General features: G+C 43.7%; 1 protein-coding gene across 4 annotated transcripts in view; it reads left to right on the top strand.

Annotated features, from left to right (window-relative positions):
* KDM4B (lysine demethylase 4B) overlaps positions 1-19,558 on the top strand; it is a 128,675-nt gene that overhangs the window by 13,340 nt on the left and 95,777 nt on the right. For all 4 annotated transcript variants that reach the window (XR_006105033.1, XM_042479455.1, XM_042479454.1 and 1 more), the window contains exons 2-5: positions 483-648; positions 4,665-4,840; positions 5,603-5,717; positions 6,329-6,522. Coding sequence is in view for 3 of the 4 variants with exons in the window: in XM_042479455.1 (XP_042335389.1) it covers positions 508-648; positions 4,665-4,840; positions 5,603-5,717; positions 6,329-6,522 (626 nt within the window). In the remaining variant the exon portion in view is untranslated. The remainder of the gene's footprint in view (positions 1-482; positions 649-4,664; positions 4,841-5,602; positions 5,718-6,328; positions 6,523-19,558) is intronic.

Here is a 19,558-nt window from a genome sequence, read left to right as displayed (position 1 = left end):
AATGGCTCAGTTCATACTAAATGCAAATATATATAGCTTGATGTTAACCTGTACTAGCCTCATATCTAAAATACACTCCCTTCCTGGTGAACTGCCAATATTCTCTGTACTTTCTCTGTCTTGAGAAAATGTAGAAGAGCAGCATCATAGAACCACTGGAAGGGGCTTTGCGGGCCATCGAATCCAAACCCCTGCTCAATGCAGGATCTTTATTAGTACACTTGTCCCTCGGTGATCACAGTCTTGCCATTCGCATCCTTTATTTTATTATCTATTTATTTTATTTACTTGCTCTTGTTTTCTTTGCAGGATTTCATTGCTCTTTGTTGAGTCTCGGGATATTTCTTTGAACAGGTCAGAAGTCATACATGAAAACAAATTTCCCTTGGATTAATAAAGCAGACCATAAATGAATGGGAAATCCTGTGATAGTCTTCATGAGCTTTTTGCTTACTCCTTCTTCCGTTTGTGTTTTTGCGCAGCCTCGGTTCTAAAAACTCCGGCAGGATGGGGTCTGAAAACCCAAGTCCGCAGAACCCCAGTTGTAAAATCATGACTTTCCGCCCGACGCTGGAGGAATTTCGTGATTTTGGCAAGTACATCGCTTATATTGAATCCCAGGGAGCTCACAGAGCTGGACTGGCAAAGGTGAGTTTGTTCTAGGTTTCACTGGTTGGACTGGGAAGCAGTTGGAGATGATTTATCGGGGACAGTGACAATTTAGAAAAGAGCCTGAAGACTTGTGGGCCATATCCCTGCTAAAAATGTACATTGTTTCCTAAACTAGAAGTATGAAAACCTGATTTCAAACTTTATTTTTTTTTAAAAGCACATTCAGAGATGTTTACTTTGGCCAAGGAAAGCTGTGCATCTTGGTTTAGGGGAGAACTGCATTTGTGGGAGTTTTCCAAGAGCGTGTAACTGAAAAATAATTCAACTGTGGGAACTGAAGGAAGAAAAAAAGAGAGGGTTGGGGTACAGGTGATCCATGGGGTGTGTGTTATACAGTCATGTTTGTGAGCTGTGGAAGGATTAACTAGCAAGGAAGGATTTTAAACAGTGCAGCCAAAACCCCGAAGCGCATGTTTGTGCTCAGTTCCTCTTTTACATGATAAAAATGTTTGTGTTGGGTGTTTTGAACGTGAGCATTCAAGCCTACTGAGGCACATTAACCAGGACAATCTCTGCATGACTGTCTCTTGCTGCTTCATTGTTGAGATGTATTTACCTTTATCCGGTGCACGGGTAATGCCCTTGTACATACACAAACACACACACTTTTAGCTGCAGAAAGGGTGAGAGTTAAGTGATGAGGGACACGGCCCTCATTAAAACAAGTCAATTACTGATTTTTATTACAGTTTCACCAGGGAGTTTTGGTATTGATGAATGCTTTCCAGGCCATGTTTCCTTGTCTAGTCAAGTGTACTAATGGATTTCATTCTGCCTGACTCCTTAGGCATACATTATTTTAACCCGATATCAAAAAAATCCTAGATGGCAGGTACAATAAAGTTTCCCTCTTACCTGACACCAGGCCCTAGGAGCCTATTGCTTATGTCTTAAGCTCCTTCTGACCCCTTTGGGTAAATAAAGATGATTGTTCCCTTTGGAGAATACTGCTTAGGTCGCCTTTTCAAATAGGGAAAAGTGTCCTAAATTTTTTTGGTGTGGGAAATAGCAAAGCTGACTAGGTTTTATTCCACTGTTTATAGATTATTGATACCTGAGTGAATATCTCTTTTCATCTACTATCAGAGTGAGGCACACTGCATGTTTGTAGTCGGAAAGAACGTGGGATGGATCCAGGCTTAGTTCTGCTTTATGTAGACCCATGAAATCATCATCATCATCAAAACTTCAGTCATGATTAATTTCAGTCCTTTGGATATCAGTAGCTCTGCTCTAAGTCTGATTAAGTCTGATTCAACTGAGTGTGTTGACCATGTTTGCATACCTGTCTAGATTGATACCACAGTAAGCACAAAGCCTTTTCTTCCCCCCTCCGGTTTTCCTGTGAATGTGCAACACAACCGTAGATGGATAACTTAGTATGTCTTCTGAATTTTGATTTAATTTGTTGTGTCCAAGTGAACACATTCTCATAAAGTAACTCCAAACCTTCCTATTCTGACTTGTGAGGGCAAACCATAAGCCCAGTTCAAATGTCACAAAAACCTATGCATGCTAGTTTTTCAATTCACCCATGTGAGTGAGAGAAGCAGGGAAGGGGGCAGATGGACTGTGTGCATAAGCATGCACATTTTGGGATCAAGAAATCAGAATTCGAGAGTATTTGGGTTTTCAGGATGCATAGATAGGGCTATATCCTCAGCCAGCTTCAAGGATAATGAGCAAGCACCCTAGAATCATAGAATCGTAGAGTTGGAAGAGACCACTAGGGCCATCCAGTCCAACCCCCTGCCATGCAGGAAATCCAAATCAAAGCATCCCTGACAGATGGCCATCCAGCCTCTGTTTAAAGACCTCCAAGGAAGGAGACTCTATCACCCTCCGAGGGAGTGCATTCCACTGTCGAACAGCCCTTGCTGTCAGGAAGTTCCTCCTAATGTTCAGGTGGAATCTCTTTTCCTGCAGCTTGCATCCATTGTTCCGGGTCCTATTCTCTGGAGCAGCAGAAAACAAGCTTGCTCCCTCCTCAATATGACATCCCTTCAAATATTTAAACAGGGCTATCATATCAACTCTTAACCTTCTTTTCTCCAGGCTAAACATCCCCAGCTCCCTAAGTCGTTCCTCATAGGGCATGGTTTCCTCTTAGCTTCTTCAGGACAGTCCAGTTCATATCAGCAGTAGCTGGTTTCAGACGGGTCTTTAAACCAGAGTTTCACACTCTCCTTAAAATGTGAACCTATGCTGACGTTAACCCTTGTTTGTGGCAAGTTATCCTTGAAACTAACAAAGAAAATGATGGAATTGCACAGCAGAGAAGGAAGGTGGGCAGGAGCTGTGGCTGTCTTCCAATTTGATAACAGTTGAAAAATATGCAGAGCTAGTTAACAGTAGTTTTTTGTTTCTCGTTTTCTTGACTTGGTGCCTTTTTAATCTAGTGGTTTGTTGACTCTCGATTCTCTAATTCAGCCTTGCCAGGTGTCTTTAATCTTGATTTGCCAATTTCAGTGCTGTTGTTCAGTTTCCCAGGATTCCACTGGAAATGATCCAGATAGCTGGCCTTATCTAGGCAGTGGGCTGTGAATGGCTCCTTTGCTTACAGTGAAACAGATGGTTTGCTTCCTTCCTGAGAACGGTTAGTTGTGTTGCACTGTAGGTAATAGCCACTTGCCAGGGCTCCCCAGGCAGCATCTGCTGTAGAATCAGAAAGCTTCTCCCCTTTAAAGTCAAAAATGCCTCTCAGTGTTGGTTGCAGAATCAGTTGTTCAGTATGCAGTTTGAGCATACACCTCTCTGATTGTAGAGTTTATTGGAGACGCATTGCCAAGAACCAGTGGAAGGGACGTGTGAGCTAAGGTTGGTTTAGGGAAGCCAACACAAATAAGGCAGTTTAATAGTTGTTTGAGAAGATGCTCAGATGTAGTAAGTTGCCACCTGGATTATTTTAATTCTGAGAATAGCAATCTTTAAAGCACTTTTAAACCTCCCTTCTTCATACCAAAAAGTTTCTAACAAGGCTAACTGCATTGCCTCACACTTAACAGATAAACCTTCATTGTTATAACTTTTTATAACAACAGGTACAGTTTCTCTTAAATATGAACATTTAATTGAATATTTCCTCCTCCTTCGTTGACTTTTGACAGAGAACAAAAAAACAAGGTTGGCTACCAACTATAAAACAGGAAGGAGAAACCCCCAAAATAAACTAGTGATAAAGGAGGCTGGTTACAAAATAAGAACCAAAACATAATCACTGACTTGGAATTATCTGGCAGCCCAATTTATAGATAACATCATAATGAAGATTTGGCAACTATGGTGGTATCAGATGCTGGGTGGAATACATTGCAGGGTTCTCTTTTACCATGTGGACTTTGTAAATAAGCAGCAGGACCTTGCATTGTGCCTAAAAGTCATAGGGAGTTTGGGTATAATATAAATGACATTTTAGAAACACTCTTGAGAAGCTCTTTGTCAATTTCCCTGCCAGTTGAACTGTGTAAAGCTTTCTCTGGGGAAGGACAATCAACCTGAAGATTTTAATGAGGGTGGGTTTTTTTTTGTGATACCAGACATTAGCCGAAGCATGTGCAGATTTCTGAAATGGCCCCCTATTAAGTGGTGGCTTTCCTGGCCAGAGTATTGTGAGACAGAGAATTGGAAGGTGTACCCAGTCAATGCAGTGGAGGAGCAATCTCCAGATTAAAAGAACAGACGCGCTTCTTTCTGCCATGCTTTTCTTGCCTTTAACAAGTATTTCTCTTGGGACTTTTCACAATTGAAGTGAGGTTGCATTGATTGCAGTTTATATGTGAGTGTGCCTTTTCTGAACTGAGCCAGTGCTAAGGAAAGTGAAGATAACCGTGGCTGCTATGTACAGAGTGAACAGAACGTGGGGCAGTGGTGGTAGTGGTTTGTGTTTGGGGTTAAATATCTGTAACTCCTGCCACTTTGCCTTTTACTTGTGGTGCGCTCTTGACTTACCCTCTTCCTTTTACCTCTGCCACCCACCCCTTCGTCCCCTACAGGTGATTCCTCCAAAGGAGTGGAAGCCACGCAAGACCTATGACGATATTGACAACATGGTCATTCCTGCTCCCATTCAGCAAGTAGTGACTGGACAGTCAGGCCTCTTTACTCAGTACAATATTCAGAAGAAACCCATGCTGGTTGGAGACTATCGTCGCTTGGCCAACAGCGAGAAGTATGTATCTGCTAGGACCATGGTGGGGTTGTGCGCTTTTAGAATATGTGATTTAATTGTTTCATGTTTGGTTGCTTCCTTGATACACCTGGCCTTTTATTGGCAATATTGGGGTGGGCAAAGTGTGGCTCTTGGCATCCCCCCCCTCCAGCCTCCAGACTGTCTTTACATCACATCTAGAGTAGTCACATTTGTGGTCCTCCTGGTGGAAGGAAATGGTCACCATCCCTTTCTGAGTTGCCTACCTCTGGGAAGTATACAACCATAGCTTTATGAAATAGCCATTCTGTGTAAGAGTTGGGAAGGCAACATCTTGCTGGCTGTAGGGAGAGGAATGGCCTCCTCTATAGTTTTTTCTAAGCCTGCAATGATGCTCCAGTTGCTACTGCCACTGAGTAAGCCTGGGGAAGGAGGCTGCATTCATCTGCAATGAGGCAGGAAAAAGTGACCCAGGCCCTGCCATTATTTACATCGAAATATGCTTAAGGTAAAATCCAAAATGTACATTGGGCTGATAACTTAGTAGGTGAACCATAAATCACCCAAAACAATTATGTCAGCTTCCAAAACATGCTGACTTCTTTGTAAAGCAAAGATTTTAATAATTGTATGGGTGACGAAACATGACAGAGTATAATGGTACGACTGCAATGTATATTTTACATTTTGTAATATAGAAACAGGCCACGGGTCGATACCAGGATTGTGTGGCCACTAGTCTCTTGAGCATGTTACACCTTTTTCTTCCTTTTTTACCCCCAGGTACTGTACCCCTCGGCATCAAGATTTTGATGACCTGGAACGCAAATACTGGAAGAACCTGACCTTTGTGTCTCCCATTTATGGGGCTGATATCAGTGGTTCCCTATATGATGCTGTAAGTGACAGTGATATGAAGATCAAATCATGCCCTTTCCCCCAGGCTTTTGATTGGTTTGAAATGAAATGAACTGTGGCAGGAGCACTCGAAGAATGGTAATTTAGTAGCCTGTTCTAGCAGAACTGTAGTTCCCATAGTTCCTTCTTTGGGAATAGTGACAGCTTAAACAGGCTTGAAATAGGCTTTACATTTGTCCAAGTTCCCATAGGTGGTGACCCTTTAGACAGAATGTGTGGTATACATAGGCAGGCTGCTGTGCTGGAAGTGTTTCAGTTATGACTCTTTTGCTCGCTCTGTTCAGCCTCTGCACTATAGCTACTGAGCGATTTTACCATTTTGGGTCTTCTCTGGATTGGATTTGTCCCTAAAATTTTGAGAAGGTAGACCATTACTAAGGATGTGAGCTGGGGGGAGGCTTTGTCTAATGGGCTGTGTTTCAGTCAGCATTTTCCGTTAGACCTTCTGTCCACAAGCTTATTGCAGGTCTTTCGCCTGTGAAGTTGGCATGCTGTTCCACTCAATGTGTCTCTTTATAATATTAGGTGTAACTCTAACAATCCAAGACTGTAACTCTCCTTTGTATTCTGATTTGTGCATCCCCATCCCAGAATGTGGACGAGTGGAACATTGGGAATCTGAACACTCTCCTGGACATGGTGGAGCATCAGTGTGGAATCATCATAGAAGGCGTGAACACCCCCTACCTCTACTTTGGGATGTGGAAGACCACATTTGCATGGCATACAGAGGACATGGATCTCTACAGCATCAACTACCTACATTTTGGAGAACCCAAATCTTGGTGAGTCTGCAGTGCCTGGAACTGAGTAACAGGACTGAAAACATACCTTGTCCAACACTTTGCCCATAGTTCCTGCCACATGAGTAGGACCTCAACCTATGAGCCAAGAACATCCCACACACTCAGGTTAGGGAGGGCAGTACCATCTGGCATGAAGCAGGGTTATGACAGAATTGAAAGAAGCCTGGCATATAATGAAAATGTTAAAAGGTCTCTTGGTGAGTTATTCTAGCCTCACTGGCCATAATGTTTTTTGGGGGAATTCCATTCTGAATCCAATTGAAACAAATTAAATTGCCAGTTTGAATTCATAAGTTAGGGCCCCAGGACATCAGGCAGGGTTGTCTTTCACATGTTTTGGTCTCATGACAATGGATAAAGACAAAAATTGGCCAGTCTGTGTTACTGAAGTCTTACCAGACTATGATAGCAAAGAGATAAATCCTTTTAAAAAAAGAGTGGTTTAATAGAATAAATTGCAAGTCTACAACTTCACATAAAGCACAGACACTATATAGTCTCTCAGGTAAAGACCTAGAGCCTAACTCTAAACATTGTCTTGCTCATCTCTTTCTCAAAGGGACTGTTTGAGAGTTAAATTGTAGGAGGACCTTGTAGAGTTTGCGAGTTTTGAAATGGATGGTGATATTTGTAGAGTACAGTTGGCTGTGGTTAAAACTCTGGAGCCATGGATGTAGAAAAGAGTGGGCAAGGGAGAACCAGCTTTATGATTCAGCAATCACTTTTTTTAGTGTCTGCATGCATACATGTGTACTGTATTTAATGCTCCAGAACTTGATGGATTTCCCAATAGGTTGCCTTCCTCCAAGGTTTTCTACAACTTTTTAAATATAATTATAAATATTGACATTTGCATACAAATGAAAACTTAAATCTCACTGGAAGGTGTTTCTTGCCACATCACTGTGGCATTTTGCTATTTCTTGGGCATACCGTTGCCCAGCATAATTTTGTCATTTCTCAGACATAACATTGCCCAAGAACTTTGCTGATCTCTAGGAAGGCAGTACTTGTGTTTAGGTAAGAGATGCCTGGAGCAAGAAGGGGCCTTGATAATAAAACCTGGGCTAATTTGCCATTGGAAGAAGCTGTAGCTTGCCCAGCTCATGCCTTAGAGTCAGTGTGCAACTTTTTAAAAATGTTCTGGATTATTCACAATTAGACCCAAAGAAAAGCTTCTGGAGGCATCCTTCATTTCCAAGGCATAACAGTTTTCCATGCTAGTGTCTTGAATTAAAGAAATTATCAAATGCGTCATCTTAGTTCCAAAACACACTGCAGAAGTAATCCAGTTTGAGACCGCATTAACTTCCCTGCCTTGGTGCTTGGGAATCCTGGGAATTGTGGCACCAGAGCTCTCTGACAGAGAAGGCTAAATGTCTCATGAAACTACGGTTCTTAGAATTCCCTAGCACTGAGCCAGGGCAGTTAAATCGGTCTCAAACTGGATTTCCGCAGTGTGTTTTGGACCTTAGTTAGCTTTTCATTTTCAGAAACCCTCTTGTCTCTGCTTCCTGTCTTCCGCTAGGTGGGGCTGATGGCACAGCTGGAAGGTTTTTCCTTCACACACACACACCCTTTTCTAAAAAATGCCTGGCTGTATTATCAGTGGTTTCAATATGTTAAGGGGATTGGAAATCTGGCAGGGTTCCTTCATCGGAGAGTGCATGAATTTTCTCTATGTCTCTTTCCTTGGCTGACTTTCAGCTGTAGGGTGATAGGAGTAATCATTCTATCATTCCAACAAAATGTTTACTTCATTTGAACATTTTTCATTCATTTGATATCTTTTTTTTTTTGCTACTGATTTTCCCCAAATGGTGTGTGTGCGTGTGTGAACTCGTGCTCACTACAAGTGATATTAACACACTGTTTTCTCGCCTAAAGGAGTGTTGTTTCCACTAACTAATCTTCTAATGTACTGTTTGCTGCACCTCCTTATGTACTGGTAGATCTTCCTCTCCATCGCTTTTCACAGTGAACCCACAAAGGTTTCTCCCATCTGCTTTGCTCCCCTTTTGGGTAAATAATGAAATGGAAAACTGCTGACATCGTAAAACTAGAAGAATAGGAAGCTCTTCCAAAAATGTGCAGGATTTGATTTGATTATAGAGGGTACCATGTTTGGTCTCAGCACTTCCACATAAGTGTCAGGCAGCAGGAGATGAGCAGAGATCCTTTATGTATGAAATGTTGGAGTTGTTGCCAGTCGGCACAGACAATATTGGGTTTGTGTGAAGCAGCTTCTTCTATCCCATGTTCGATACGCAAGACTGCATACCAAGGGAACAAGCCCCTAGTTGTGAACCAGAACATCACCAGTCGAATGTTTATACCTTGATACCTCTGTAGCATCAGCTTAAATCCAGCTGGATTGTTATAGCTCCCTTCCTCTAGAAGCCTGGCAACTGTAGTTGTGTGATGGGTTGTGGTCCATTTGTTGCACTGCAGTTACCAAGTTTCTTCTTTGGTTGGAGGCTGTGTCCAAAACCTTGCGCTGGAGGCTATGACCCAAGCAGAGTCCAGAACCTTCTTTTTAATAGGTTGTCAGTCAGGTTCTCACAGAGGATGCATGGCTGTGGTAGCTTTTTTTCTGAAAAATGCATATTGAAGTAATAAAAGTAACATACATGATTGGGCCTTAAGACCCTGCCTTTTGGGGAGGCAAGACAATTACTCCAACTGGACTTAGTTTGTGCTTGGCTCCTGCTCTGTCCCTAATTTTCTCCTCTCTCTCTTCCACCACCTAGAGAAGGTTAGCTTTTGAACCTTGCTCCTCTTGTCAGAGTTGTGCTGTTTCTGCACCTCTCAACTTTATACCCTTCAACAGAAGATACTCCAGTTCATTGGGGTGAGAATCTGTTCCATTCAGAGTTAGGCCGGGATTAATTGCTCCCACCCTGCGCTGTAAAAATGGAAGCGGAAGAGAAGCAGTGCTAATACTTGGCTCTGTTCAGCGCTACTTAGTCCAGCATTAAAGGGATGTTGGAGAATACCCTCCAAGCGCACACACTTTTGATAAGAGGCGACTAATCCTGCTTCCTGACGGGGGTTCTGTAATCAGAAGACCACACGAACAGATGTTGCTTTTGTATTAAGGCCAAAAGCAGTCTGGGCAAAGATTTATTAACAGAGATTAGTTGAAACCTCTTCTGGCCAATGCAGGAGGGCTTTGGGTTTCTGATTTGAAACTCTGTCCTACTGAGATGGAATTAATATTCATTTGTGTGCGTGTGTATGTGTTTGTGTGTGTGAGAGAGAGAAGCACATGCACACAGAGAGCTTCCAACTCTTCACAAAGGGTAAATATGGACATCAAGAAAGAAAACTTTTTGCCCAGGATATCCAGTTCTTCCTCTAAAGCCATTGCATGATAGATCAGCCTTAATAAGATTCCTGCCCCTGGAATTTAAGAGACAAGAGGGGCTCTAGTGGTGAAAGTGATTGCAAATATTAGGAATTTGAGGGAGAGGAAAGGTGGATATTGATAGATAGATGCCACAAGGCAGATTGGTAGATAGATGCCACAAGGGAATCCTCCATTTCAGAGTCATAGAAGCATCCATTCCAACCCTCTTCTGTCATGCAGGAAGACACCATCAAAGTCCTCCTTGTGACAAATGGCCATCCAGCCTCTGTTTAAAAACCTCCAAAGAAGGAGACCCCATCACTCTCTGAGACAGTTTATTCCACTGTTGAACAGCCCTTACTGTCACGAAGTTCCTCCTAATGTTGAGGTGGAATCTCTTTTCCAGTAGCTTGCATCCATTGTTCTATATCTGATTCTCTGGAGCAGCAGAAATCAAGCTTGCACAATTCTCAATATGACATCCTTTCAAATATCATATCACCTATTACTGATTTACAAGCCTTGCATTCGTAAAGTTGGATCACAAATGAGTTATTTAGATAGCAACTTGTGTGTTTTTCAAGCAGTTAGAAGACCTGTCACTTTGAGATGGAGGAATCTAGCTGGCTGCTTTTTTGGTGGTTACTTTGTGCTTCCTGCTGCCGCTTGTCCATTGATACAAGGACTCACAAGTAGGGAAACCTGGTAGTTTGGGCATCCCTGAGCGAATCTGTCTCCCATTGATCCTAAGGAAGTATGATGATGATGGACTTCTCTTACCTGATGCATCTGAGGAAAAAGACTTAAACCTACAAAAGCTCATGCTGCCAACTTCTTTCTTTCGGTTGGTCTCAAAGGTGCTACAAAGGAGCTGCATGTGGACTTCTCTGCTTCTCCTTGGAAGCATTTTGATCTTCCATCTGATCATCATGGCTACCTTTCCTTGATCTTCTTTTCTTGCCATGATGCTTTGCAAGGGTGCTGTAGGCCATCAGGGGGAGCTCTTGGATTTCTAAAAGCAGAAGGGAGAGATTGGTGCAGCTTGGCTGCCTTTTGTCAGGAACCGCGGCTGCTGCTAATGATGATTCCGTGACTCTCCTTCCCTGGTCCTACCTCTGTGGAATTTCCCCCCGCTCCCTTCATCCTTTTTATAGACTCTTCGACCCTGGTAGTGATAATCTTAAAGAGTACCTCTGGGAATAGTCGGAGCGAACAGAATTATGAACTCTACCAGTCAGGAGGCCATGCTGTGCAATGGCTGGCGTTGCAGCCATTGGGAGCGGCTTCTGCTTCTCCATCAGGACATTGCGCTCATTGGTACAGGAGTGCTGACTCCCTTCCCTGCGCAGTATAACCCTGGCTCATGTCATCCTGGCCCCTATTAAGATTTAATAAAGGGCTGCACGGATTTAAGTCAGTGGCTGAGCCAACAAAAGCTTGAGTTGATTAATTGGTGGGAGTCATTTAATTAGTGGGCTTCTTGATGAAGGCCACCTTTATTAAAACAGGATATTAATTATTGTGTGTTGCCTCTAATAGAAAGTGATAAAGGCGAGGACCTTTCCTTCTGTCAACACGTGGTAGCTTTGGTTGAATTGTAAATAACGTCACACTTTCCTCAGTGTCTCAGATAGGTACCGGTAGTGAGGCTGTGGTAATAGGCAGCTTCATTTAAGAGTATTCCATTAATTAATGGGTTAAAAAGCAGAGGATTAGCTCCAATATTTAATGAAATCTGTAATTTTTTTTACTTCCATCTTGTGTGTCACAGTGCTCTCCATTAGAGGCAAGGTTTGTGGAGTTTGCAATTCATCCAGGGGATTCTTTCTTGGAAATGGGGGCTTTTGTGGCTTAAAAGAGGTTGCCCAGAAATAGGAATAGTTTTTTTTTTTTAATGAAGCGTGCAAAGTTTTGTCTCATATGGCAAGAAATGGAGAGGCTGGCTCAGTGTTTCTAAAAGCTGGAAGCTTGGAGGTTACCCAATTTTTTTCCCCCAGGCCAGGTCATATCTAAGTCCAGTTTGTTGAGCTGGAAGCAGGAGCTGTCGGTGCTGTGAGCAGGATCCGCAGGGTCTGTTATTAGGTAAAAGACAGATGGATTGCAGTCTCAGGGAAGACTCTTTCTCTCCCAGTTTGAAGAAGCTCTGAGGAGTGGGCACTGCTGCTTTGCCTGGACAGTTGGCTAATCTGCGTCCCAGATTCCCGCAGTTCCTCAAGGCCTGGCATCTCTTTCATAGTGCTGCAGGTTTAAAATTAGCACAGTATTCCTTTTAATTCCAAATTCAGCTGGAATCTGAATCCATGGGGCAGTTTAAATTAAAATGGAGCATTGGGAAGGAAGGCAGCCGGCTTCAAACCCCACCCCACTGGGAACTTTTGTGCTGGCAAATAATTCCGTCTTAAGCCGCTCAGGTGGGGAGCTGCCAAATGGAGCCTGTTGCTTTGCAGTACTTCTGTTCTTCTAATTATAAGATACAGCTTTTCCATTCCTTGCTCTAATTACCCTCCCTTCCCAGCCTCCCCTCCGCCTTTTGCATTCAGCCATATTCTGCAGTCCCATATTGTACCTCTTGTGGCAATGGGAGGTGTGCAGTGGATCAATTAGGCATATTATATATAATTACCTCATACACTTTCATGTAAAGATTAAAATGCAGCAGATTGCCAAATTGCATTACTGGGAAGCGAAATGTTTTTCTTTTGACAGGGGGAAAAGAATGACCTCCCCAACAAAACTTTGGAATACTTGTGCTGACCTTTCCTCTTAGGGAACTTGGACGGCTACAATCTGTTCCAGCAAGTCAGAATATTAATATTGGGTTGGTTCACGAAACCAGGCGTGTGGAACATCTGACCCTCCAGATGGGGTTAGAACGCAGCTCCTATCATCCCTTCGTCATTGCTTCTCCTGGCTAGATCTGACGGGAGCTGCAGCACCTTTTCAAAGGCTATTCATTCCCTCTTGTGGCACTGAATGGTCAAAGGTAGTGCCTTTCTTTGGGCCTGACTGTTTTTGAACTGCCAGTGAGATTTTGGATTCCCCAAGCCCACAAAAAGGGATGTCCACGGGTGTCTGGTCCCGCGAATGATTGAGAATGCAAAAGGGGACAAATGTAGCTTTCGAAAAAGGTAAAAGTGAATAGGTAGCTGTGGTTGAGGATCCAGGGGATGGTCTGTTGCTGGTTTAGACTTCCAGCTGATCCCCCTTCCTTCCTCTAACCCATCAGAAACTATTTGCCTTTTGGAACGACAAAGAGAAAGATTTGAGTCAGGGCTTCCATTAATCAGACTATGAATTGTCTTGCTTTATTGGGGGAAACTGGGGTATGTAAATTCTTTGACAGATCATTTTAAAAAAGTGCACACACCCCACTGCAAAATGATAGGAAACAGCTAGACATTGCTCTGTCATGTAACATGGAGGCCTCTCGAGGGGCTTTGCGGAGCAGATGCAGAAGATCAAATTAGTCAGTCTAGTGAAGCGAGAGACTTACTGGAAAAACCTTTCCTCTTTAGGTCCGTTTGGATGACTTTGCTCTGTGGCCTAGCCAGAGGCTTTTCTGCACCACGAGTTCTCTCTCTTGAAAAGTTCTGTAGCTGCTCGATGATCTTACAGATTTCTCTCATACAAATCCTCAGAGAAAGGCTTGGGATGTTTGTTGCAGTGCTGGAGCCACAGAATGTAAGACATGAAGCAAATGTGTTTAAGTACTTAATTTCCTTTGGGGTTTGGCTGCAGCTTTCATAATAAGCTAGCTGTTGGTTAAAACTGTGAAGTGTCTTTGCTTGCCCTCTGGCGGTGAATGGTGGATCTAACCAAAGTGCTTTTGTCTCTTGTGCTACAGGTGGCGTTTAATCTTGGGCCACCATTTTACTCGTTGTTTTAGCTATGCAGATTGCTGGGTCTGTAGGAGGGGCGAGCGCACTGCATCCCTCCAGTTGTTGGACTGTCCGCTTGCAACAGTTCTCACAATTTGGCTAAGTGGACAAGGACTGATGTGGGTTGTATCTCAGTAACATCTGTGGGGTGTGCACTTTGCTCCTCTCCCACAATGTATGTCTTTGTCAATAACAGCTGCTGCAGAACATGGTAATGCATTGGTGTCCTGTTATCCTCATGACTTGCTTGTGGGCTTCTCATTACGGCCTCTGTATTCACCAAAGCAGCTGGTTTGATCCTGAGTGTCTTTTCTTTTGTCCTCCTTGGACCTCAAGGGCTTAGCTGGCATCCCACAACAGATGTGAAAGGCCCAATGGTTTAGGAGCATTGTGAACAAATGCACAAGTGTTTAGTTTGATTTTGCTAGGACAGTGGTTCCCAGTCTTTGGTCCTCCAGATGATTTGGACTTAATCTCCCAGAATTCCTGACTCTTGGCCAAGTTCGCTGGAGACTTTGGGAGCTGAAATCCAACACAAATGGATGAGCAAAGGTTGGAAACCACTGTGCTAGGGGCTTTATATAATTAGCACCATTCTTAGTCCTGCTCTAGTAAGGTGGCAGGAGTAAAGGTTTGATATAATACCACATGGGCAACTTGAGTTACTATAGGTCTCCAAGTCTCTCCCATGAAACTGATTCCTCCCCCCTTTCCCTGATAACCACCAGCTTTGTCCAAATTCATTTTGGATTTTAAAAAAAGCAGCTTACAGGGAGGCACGTTTTTTTCTGTCTTGGATGGAGAAAAAGGTGGGAGAAAGCTTATGAAAGTCACAGGCCACATGTTTCTCACTTTTGCTGTAGTGGGAATAGAGAGACTGAGGTTCAAATAACTCAGTCACAAACCTTGGGCCAGTCACTCATCTTTCTGTCAGTCTAATCCTCCTCCCAGAAATGTTGGGAGCATGAAGTGGGTCCACCTTCAGCTCCTTTCTGTTCTGTAGAGTGTACAGAAGCAATATGGTGCATAGTCCAAGGTTGGGTGCGTTACCATATTCAGGCAGACAGGGACTGGGGGAAGATGAACTTGGAAGCAGAAACTCAGCAGATGGGGATGGATTTGGAAGTGTGTGACCTGATAGTAGGGGAGGTGAAATGAACTGGAGAAGACGGTGCCAGTGGGGCTGTGTCTGAAGATGGTAATTTGAAAGGATAAACTGAAAGTGGCCTTACAAACAGTGAAAGGGAGATATGCCTTGAGTAAGTGTGAAGCACTATCCACTACCCTTTGTCATTTTGAGAGACCCTAGTAAAAGGTAGTCAGTTTCCATAGGCTGCTAAGTAACTACTTTTTTCTATTTTTAATATACTACGAATGTTCCTGATGGTGAGTGGGCCTTTTCAGCCATGTGTGTCTAAGAGAAGAATCTGGCTTCTTAAATAACTTTGGGAGTATTGTGTGTCCTTACATGGATGAATACAGCAACAAAACTTAACCTTCCTCCTGGCTAGGTCTGTGTGGCTGAAATTCTGCTCCCCTCTCAATGAATTTTACTTTCCCAGCCCCTCTTCCCTCTCATAGAACCGAAAAAAGGCTTTCAGCTTCCAGATCATTGGTGCCACTCTCTCCTTTATATAGGAAATGTGCACAGGTGGCAGGTGTAGGGCTTGCTACCTTTCCAGTGTTGAGAAGCGGCATATTGTGGCAAGAGGGATTTTCCCTTGGAGGGGCAAGAAGAGATGAAGCTGGAGACAAAGTATTAAGCTGCACAGAAATGTGAACTGCTCCATCCCTCTGGCGTGCAGCCTCTCCACTTTAAAAAATGCCTCTGCAGTGCTGGATGAAAGGAGAAGCAAGATTTATGGTGCAGTTTGATTTATGGCTCAGCTGCACCACCATTTGGCCGAGCAAAAGCTCTTATCAGTTGATGAGCCGGTGGAGGGCTTGGACGGAGGCAGGGGTTCTCGTTTATTTCCTTTAGCGGCTGACAGGGAAGGGCTCTCCAAGTCCCGCGCCGGCCTCCTCTGGCTTGCCCAGCCAGCTTAGAGGTAGCAAGGACTCTTCATTGAAAGTCTGCACGTGGCGCTGGTTGCTCTGGGACCCCATCGAGAGAACTGATGTGTATATTGAGATGCAGAGTTTGCATCTCCTAGTAATTTAGTGATAGATGGGAGGAGTGGAGCGCAGAGTTATTAATACAAGCTTTCAGGCTTCATATACCGCAGTCATTAGTTAATCAATGTGAGCCACGCCAGCCCACCTGCTCTCATTCAAGCAAGCCCTCCTGCAGCCGGTGGGGGCGCTGGGTCCTTCTTCCCATGGATGGGGCTGTGGTGACGGCTGACTGTTAGTTACCAGCACAGAGCTCCTGGCCTGTGTGCTTGCTTTGAGTGAGTGAGCCAAAGGGATGAAGCCTTACATTATAACACGATTGACATAGCCAGAGCTTGGGTTGTGAAAAGACCTGCACTTAGAATTGTAGAGTTGGAATAGACCTCAGTCTAACCTGCTGCCATGCAGGAGCACAGAATGAAAGCACTCCCAACAGATAGCCATCCAGCCTCTCTTTAAAGACCTCAAAAGAAGGAGACCACCACCCTCTGAGGCAGCATCTTCCACTGTTGCATCAGGAAGTTCATTCTAATGTTTAAGTGGAATCTCTTTTCTTGTAGTTTTAATCCATTGCTCCGGGTCCTGTTCTCTGGAGCAGCAGAAAACAAGCTTGCTCCATCCTCAATGTGACACCCCTTCAAATATTTCAACAGGGCTATCGTATCACCTTTTAACCTTCTGTTCTCCAGGCTAAACATCCCCAGCTCCCCAAGTCTCTCCTCATAAGGCATGGTTTCCAGACCCCTTCACCATTTTAGTTGCCCTCCTCTGGACATGCTCCAGCCTTCCTGAACTCTGTTTGGGGGCTGCCACACAGGCAGCAACAAGTAGAGGCTAAACCGTCGAATGAGGTTTTGAATGGCTTTCTTACCCCACCACCCCACCACCCGGATTGGTATTAGCATTTAGGTGCTTCTTTCTACTCTCTGACTCTAAAACAGCCTCCTGATCCAACAGTATGTTGCTTAAATGAAGGGGCTCTCTCCTCCCTCCTTTCAGTGCTTATAATTCATTATGTCTCTGTAGGCTGTCAAGATTCTCTCTGGAAGGGAGAGAGGAAGAGAAAAGGCTAAACCCTGCCCTTTCTGTGTCCCTTTAAGAAAGAAAGAAAAGAAAGCATCTGTTCAAAGCCTGGGACCTACTTTGAAATGAAGATCTCTGGAAATCTGACAGCATCACAGATTGAGTTTAATAACACTGTGCACACTTTGTCTTTTTTCCATCCCAGGCTGTTCTTTTCTGCCAGCTTGATCTTCTGGCGGGGGTCTTCCCGCTCAGTGGCGGAAGAGGCAGCTGATAAAGGCATGCAGGCTATCAGAGGGTAGGAAGACACTCCTTCTTATTACATACAAGTTTGAGTTAAAGCATGTAGGGACAGTCCTCTTCTTAAGGCTCTAGCACCAAGGTCCATCTGCTTATGACCATGCTCAAAAGCAGCCACTCTCAAATACTTTTTTTGTGTATGTGAGAGTGTTTTCTTGGTACAGTTCTGTGTAGTCTTTGGTTCAGTTTGTTTGGAAGGATATCCGTATGGCCCGTCAACTATTAAACATCTTCTTTCAGTATATTGAGATGTGGTTCTTCCTCATTTTTTTTGGTCACCTCACAAGTCCTCTGTAAGCCTTATTGAGCAAAAAGAGGCTGAGCTTTGGTGAGCTCCTTCAGCTTAGCCTAACCTACTTGACTGGCTTGTTAGGTTTACAATGCAGCTCATGGATTTCTTGTAACGGAGAAGATAGGATGGAAATGAGATCAATAAAATACCTCTTTTGCATTGGCAGAATCCTGGGGCTTTCCTCAGTATCTTAAAACAAACAAGGAAGACTTTAAGGAAGCAGTTAGTTCTTCAGCTGCGTCGTGTAGTACTGCTAAATTTTTGTGTTAACAGGTCCTCTCCTCTTTTGCAAAAAAAAAGCCCGCTTCTGGCTCTTAGGAGCCCTGAAGCCATTTTAGTTTTCAATGTTCCTTGCATAATTTTCACAAGGCAGTTTCCTTTACCTTATTATGGACCCTTTACTCCAATTGAAAATCATCATGGAAAGGAACTGCACATAGAAGCAGGATGGATTCTGACAGAAGAAGCCTGTTGTAAGCAGTGACTTCCATTTTTAAAGCCCAGCATGTCAAAATCCTCTTGAGGCACACAGAGCCCTTTGCCCCTTTCTGTAGCTATATAGAGTTGAAGTGTGTGTTGTACCAAGGTGCAAGGGGCAGCATGTATGTATCAGTTGGTGCAAAATAGGAACATCTGTTTTGCATATTTTTCTTCCTTCTCCTCCCAGTTCCATTACTGTATATCTAATTCTCATAAATATTAACGGTAGACTTAATGTGCTCATTTGGATGGGAAGAAGTGTTTTCTTAATCTTTCTACCTTTCTTTGTTTTAGCTTTTCTCAATGCTTACAGCCAAACGGTTCTTTCTCCACCCTGACTCTGTTCAGAGTAAATTGTTTCAGGAAAACTGTTGAGGGTGTTGGATTCAGCCGGCATTTTTAAAGGTATCTTGAGTAGGGAAAAAGGAGGGAGGGAGATGGTGTTTCTGACCTCTAGTGTCCTAGAGCTGGGACCTTGTCCAGGAGATGGGAGTCTTGGAAATACTTGGCTTGTGATTGCCTGGTTTTATCTAACAGCCATTCAGCAGCTGATAACGCAGGTTGACATTTTTCATCTTTTCCTCAGTAAGAATTTATTAAATTTCCTCTTCTGGGACAAAGGATGTAGGATTCTGTGTTAAAACCTCTTTGCTCAGATAAGTGGATTAATGCTGATTTTTGGCAGCTAAAAGGCCAGCTCACAGAGGATTCTGCAGCCGCAGGTCACACTTCTTGTCCAAAACCATTTGTGCTCTGGTGTACAATGGGAGTTGCGGGGAGGGATTGCTGGGCAGGGGAGAGTGAAGATTGTGCCGCGAAGCCGACAGTCAAAGAAGTGTGCATGTCTTCCCTAACACCTCAAAATGTATTGTTGGTTCTGAAATTGGTACACAAATTGTGTGAGCCAGCCTTCCTCAGATCAGTGTCTTCCTGATGTATTGGACTAAAATGCCATAATCCTGTTGTAGTCCAGCCACGTTGTGAAGGCTGCAGTGAGCTTGGTCATTCCTTTTGGAGGGAGACCCCAACCAAATAGCCTCCTCCTTGCTTATGCTCTCCTGCTGCAAGAGCAGATGGCGTGTTGAGCATGAAGATGAAATGTTAAGAGGAATAGATGAACTTGTTTTCTTAAAGAGAAGGCAAACTTTGTTGTTGGAGGTGGATTACCCCACCTTGCTCCCATCACTGAGTCTGTTTCTCATCATCGCTCCATGTAATTTGACTTCTCCTTCTCTTGTACCCTTTGTCTAGGGTAGCTCTCTTTTTTGCTCCACATCCTTTGTAGCCAGGTCAATAGATGTTCCAGTTTCTGCAGCTGAGAGGAAATACAGTAGATGAAATGTGACACTTAAACAGATAACACCTTTGTTTTGGGTCTGCCAAAAACTCTTTTTGTTTTGTTTTTTCTTGCTGGCACATATATACTGTTCCATCCATTCTCATCCTCACACCACCTCAGTTGCACACCTAGTACCTTCCTTCTCCCTTGCTACATGTGTATTTGGTGTGGCCTCCAACAGCCTCCTAATCCAAATATTGCTTTCTTGATCTCCATTGCAACACACACACCAGAAGGAAAGA

This window comes from Sceloporus undulatus, chromosome 7 (genome assembly GCF_019175285.1).
Source record: "Sceloporus undulatus isolate JIND9_A2432 ecotype Alabama chromosome 7, SceUnd_v1.1, whole genome shotgun sequence".
In the NCBI taxonomy this organism is placed as follows: Eukaryota; Metazoa; Chordata; class Lepidosauria; order Squamata; family Phrynosomatidae; genus Sceloporus; species Sceloporus undulatus.
The sequence above is the reverse complement of the archived record's forward strand: the minus strand, read 5'-3'. Positions and strand labels throughout refer to the sequence as shown.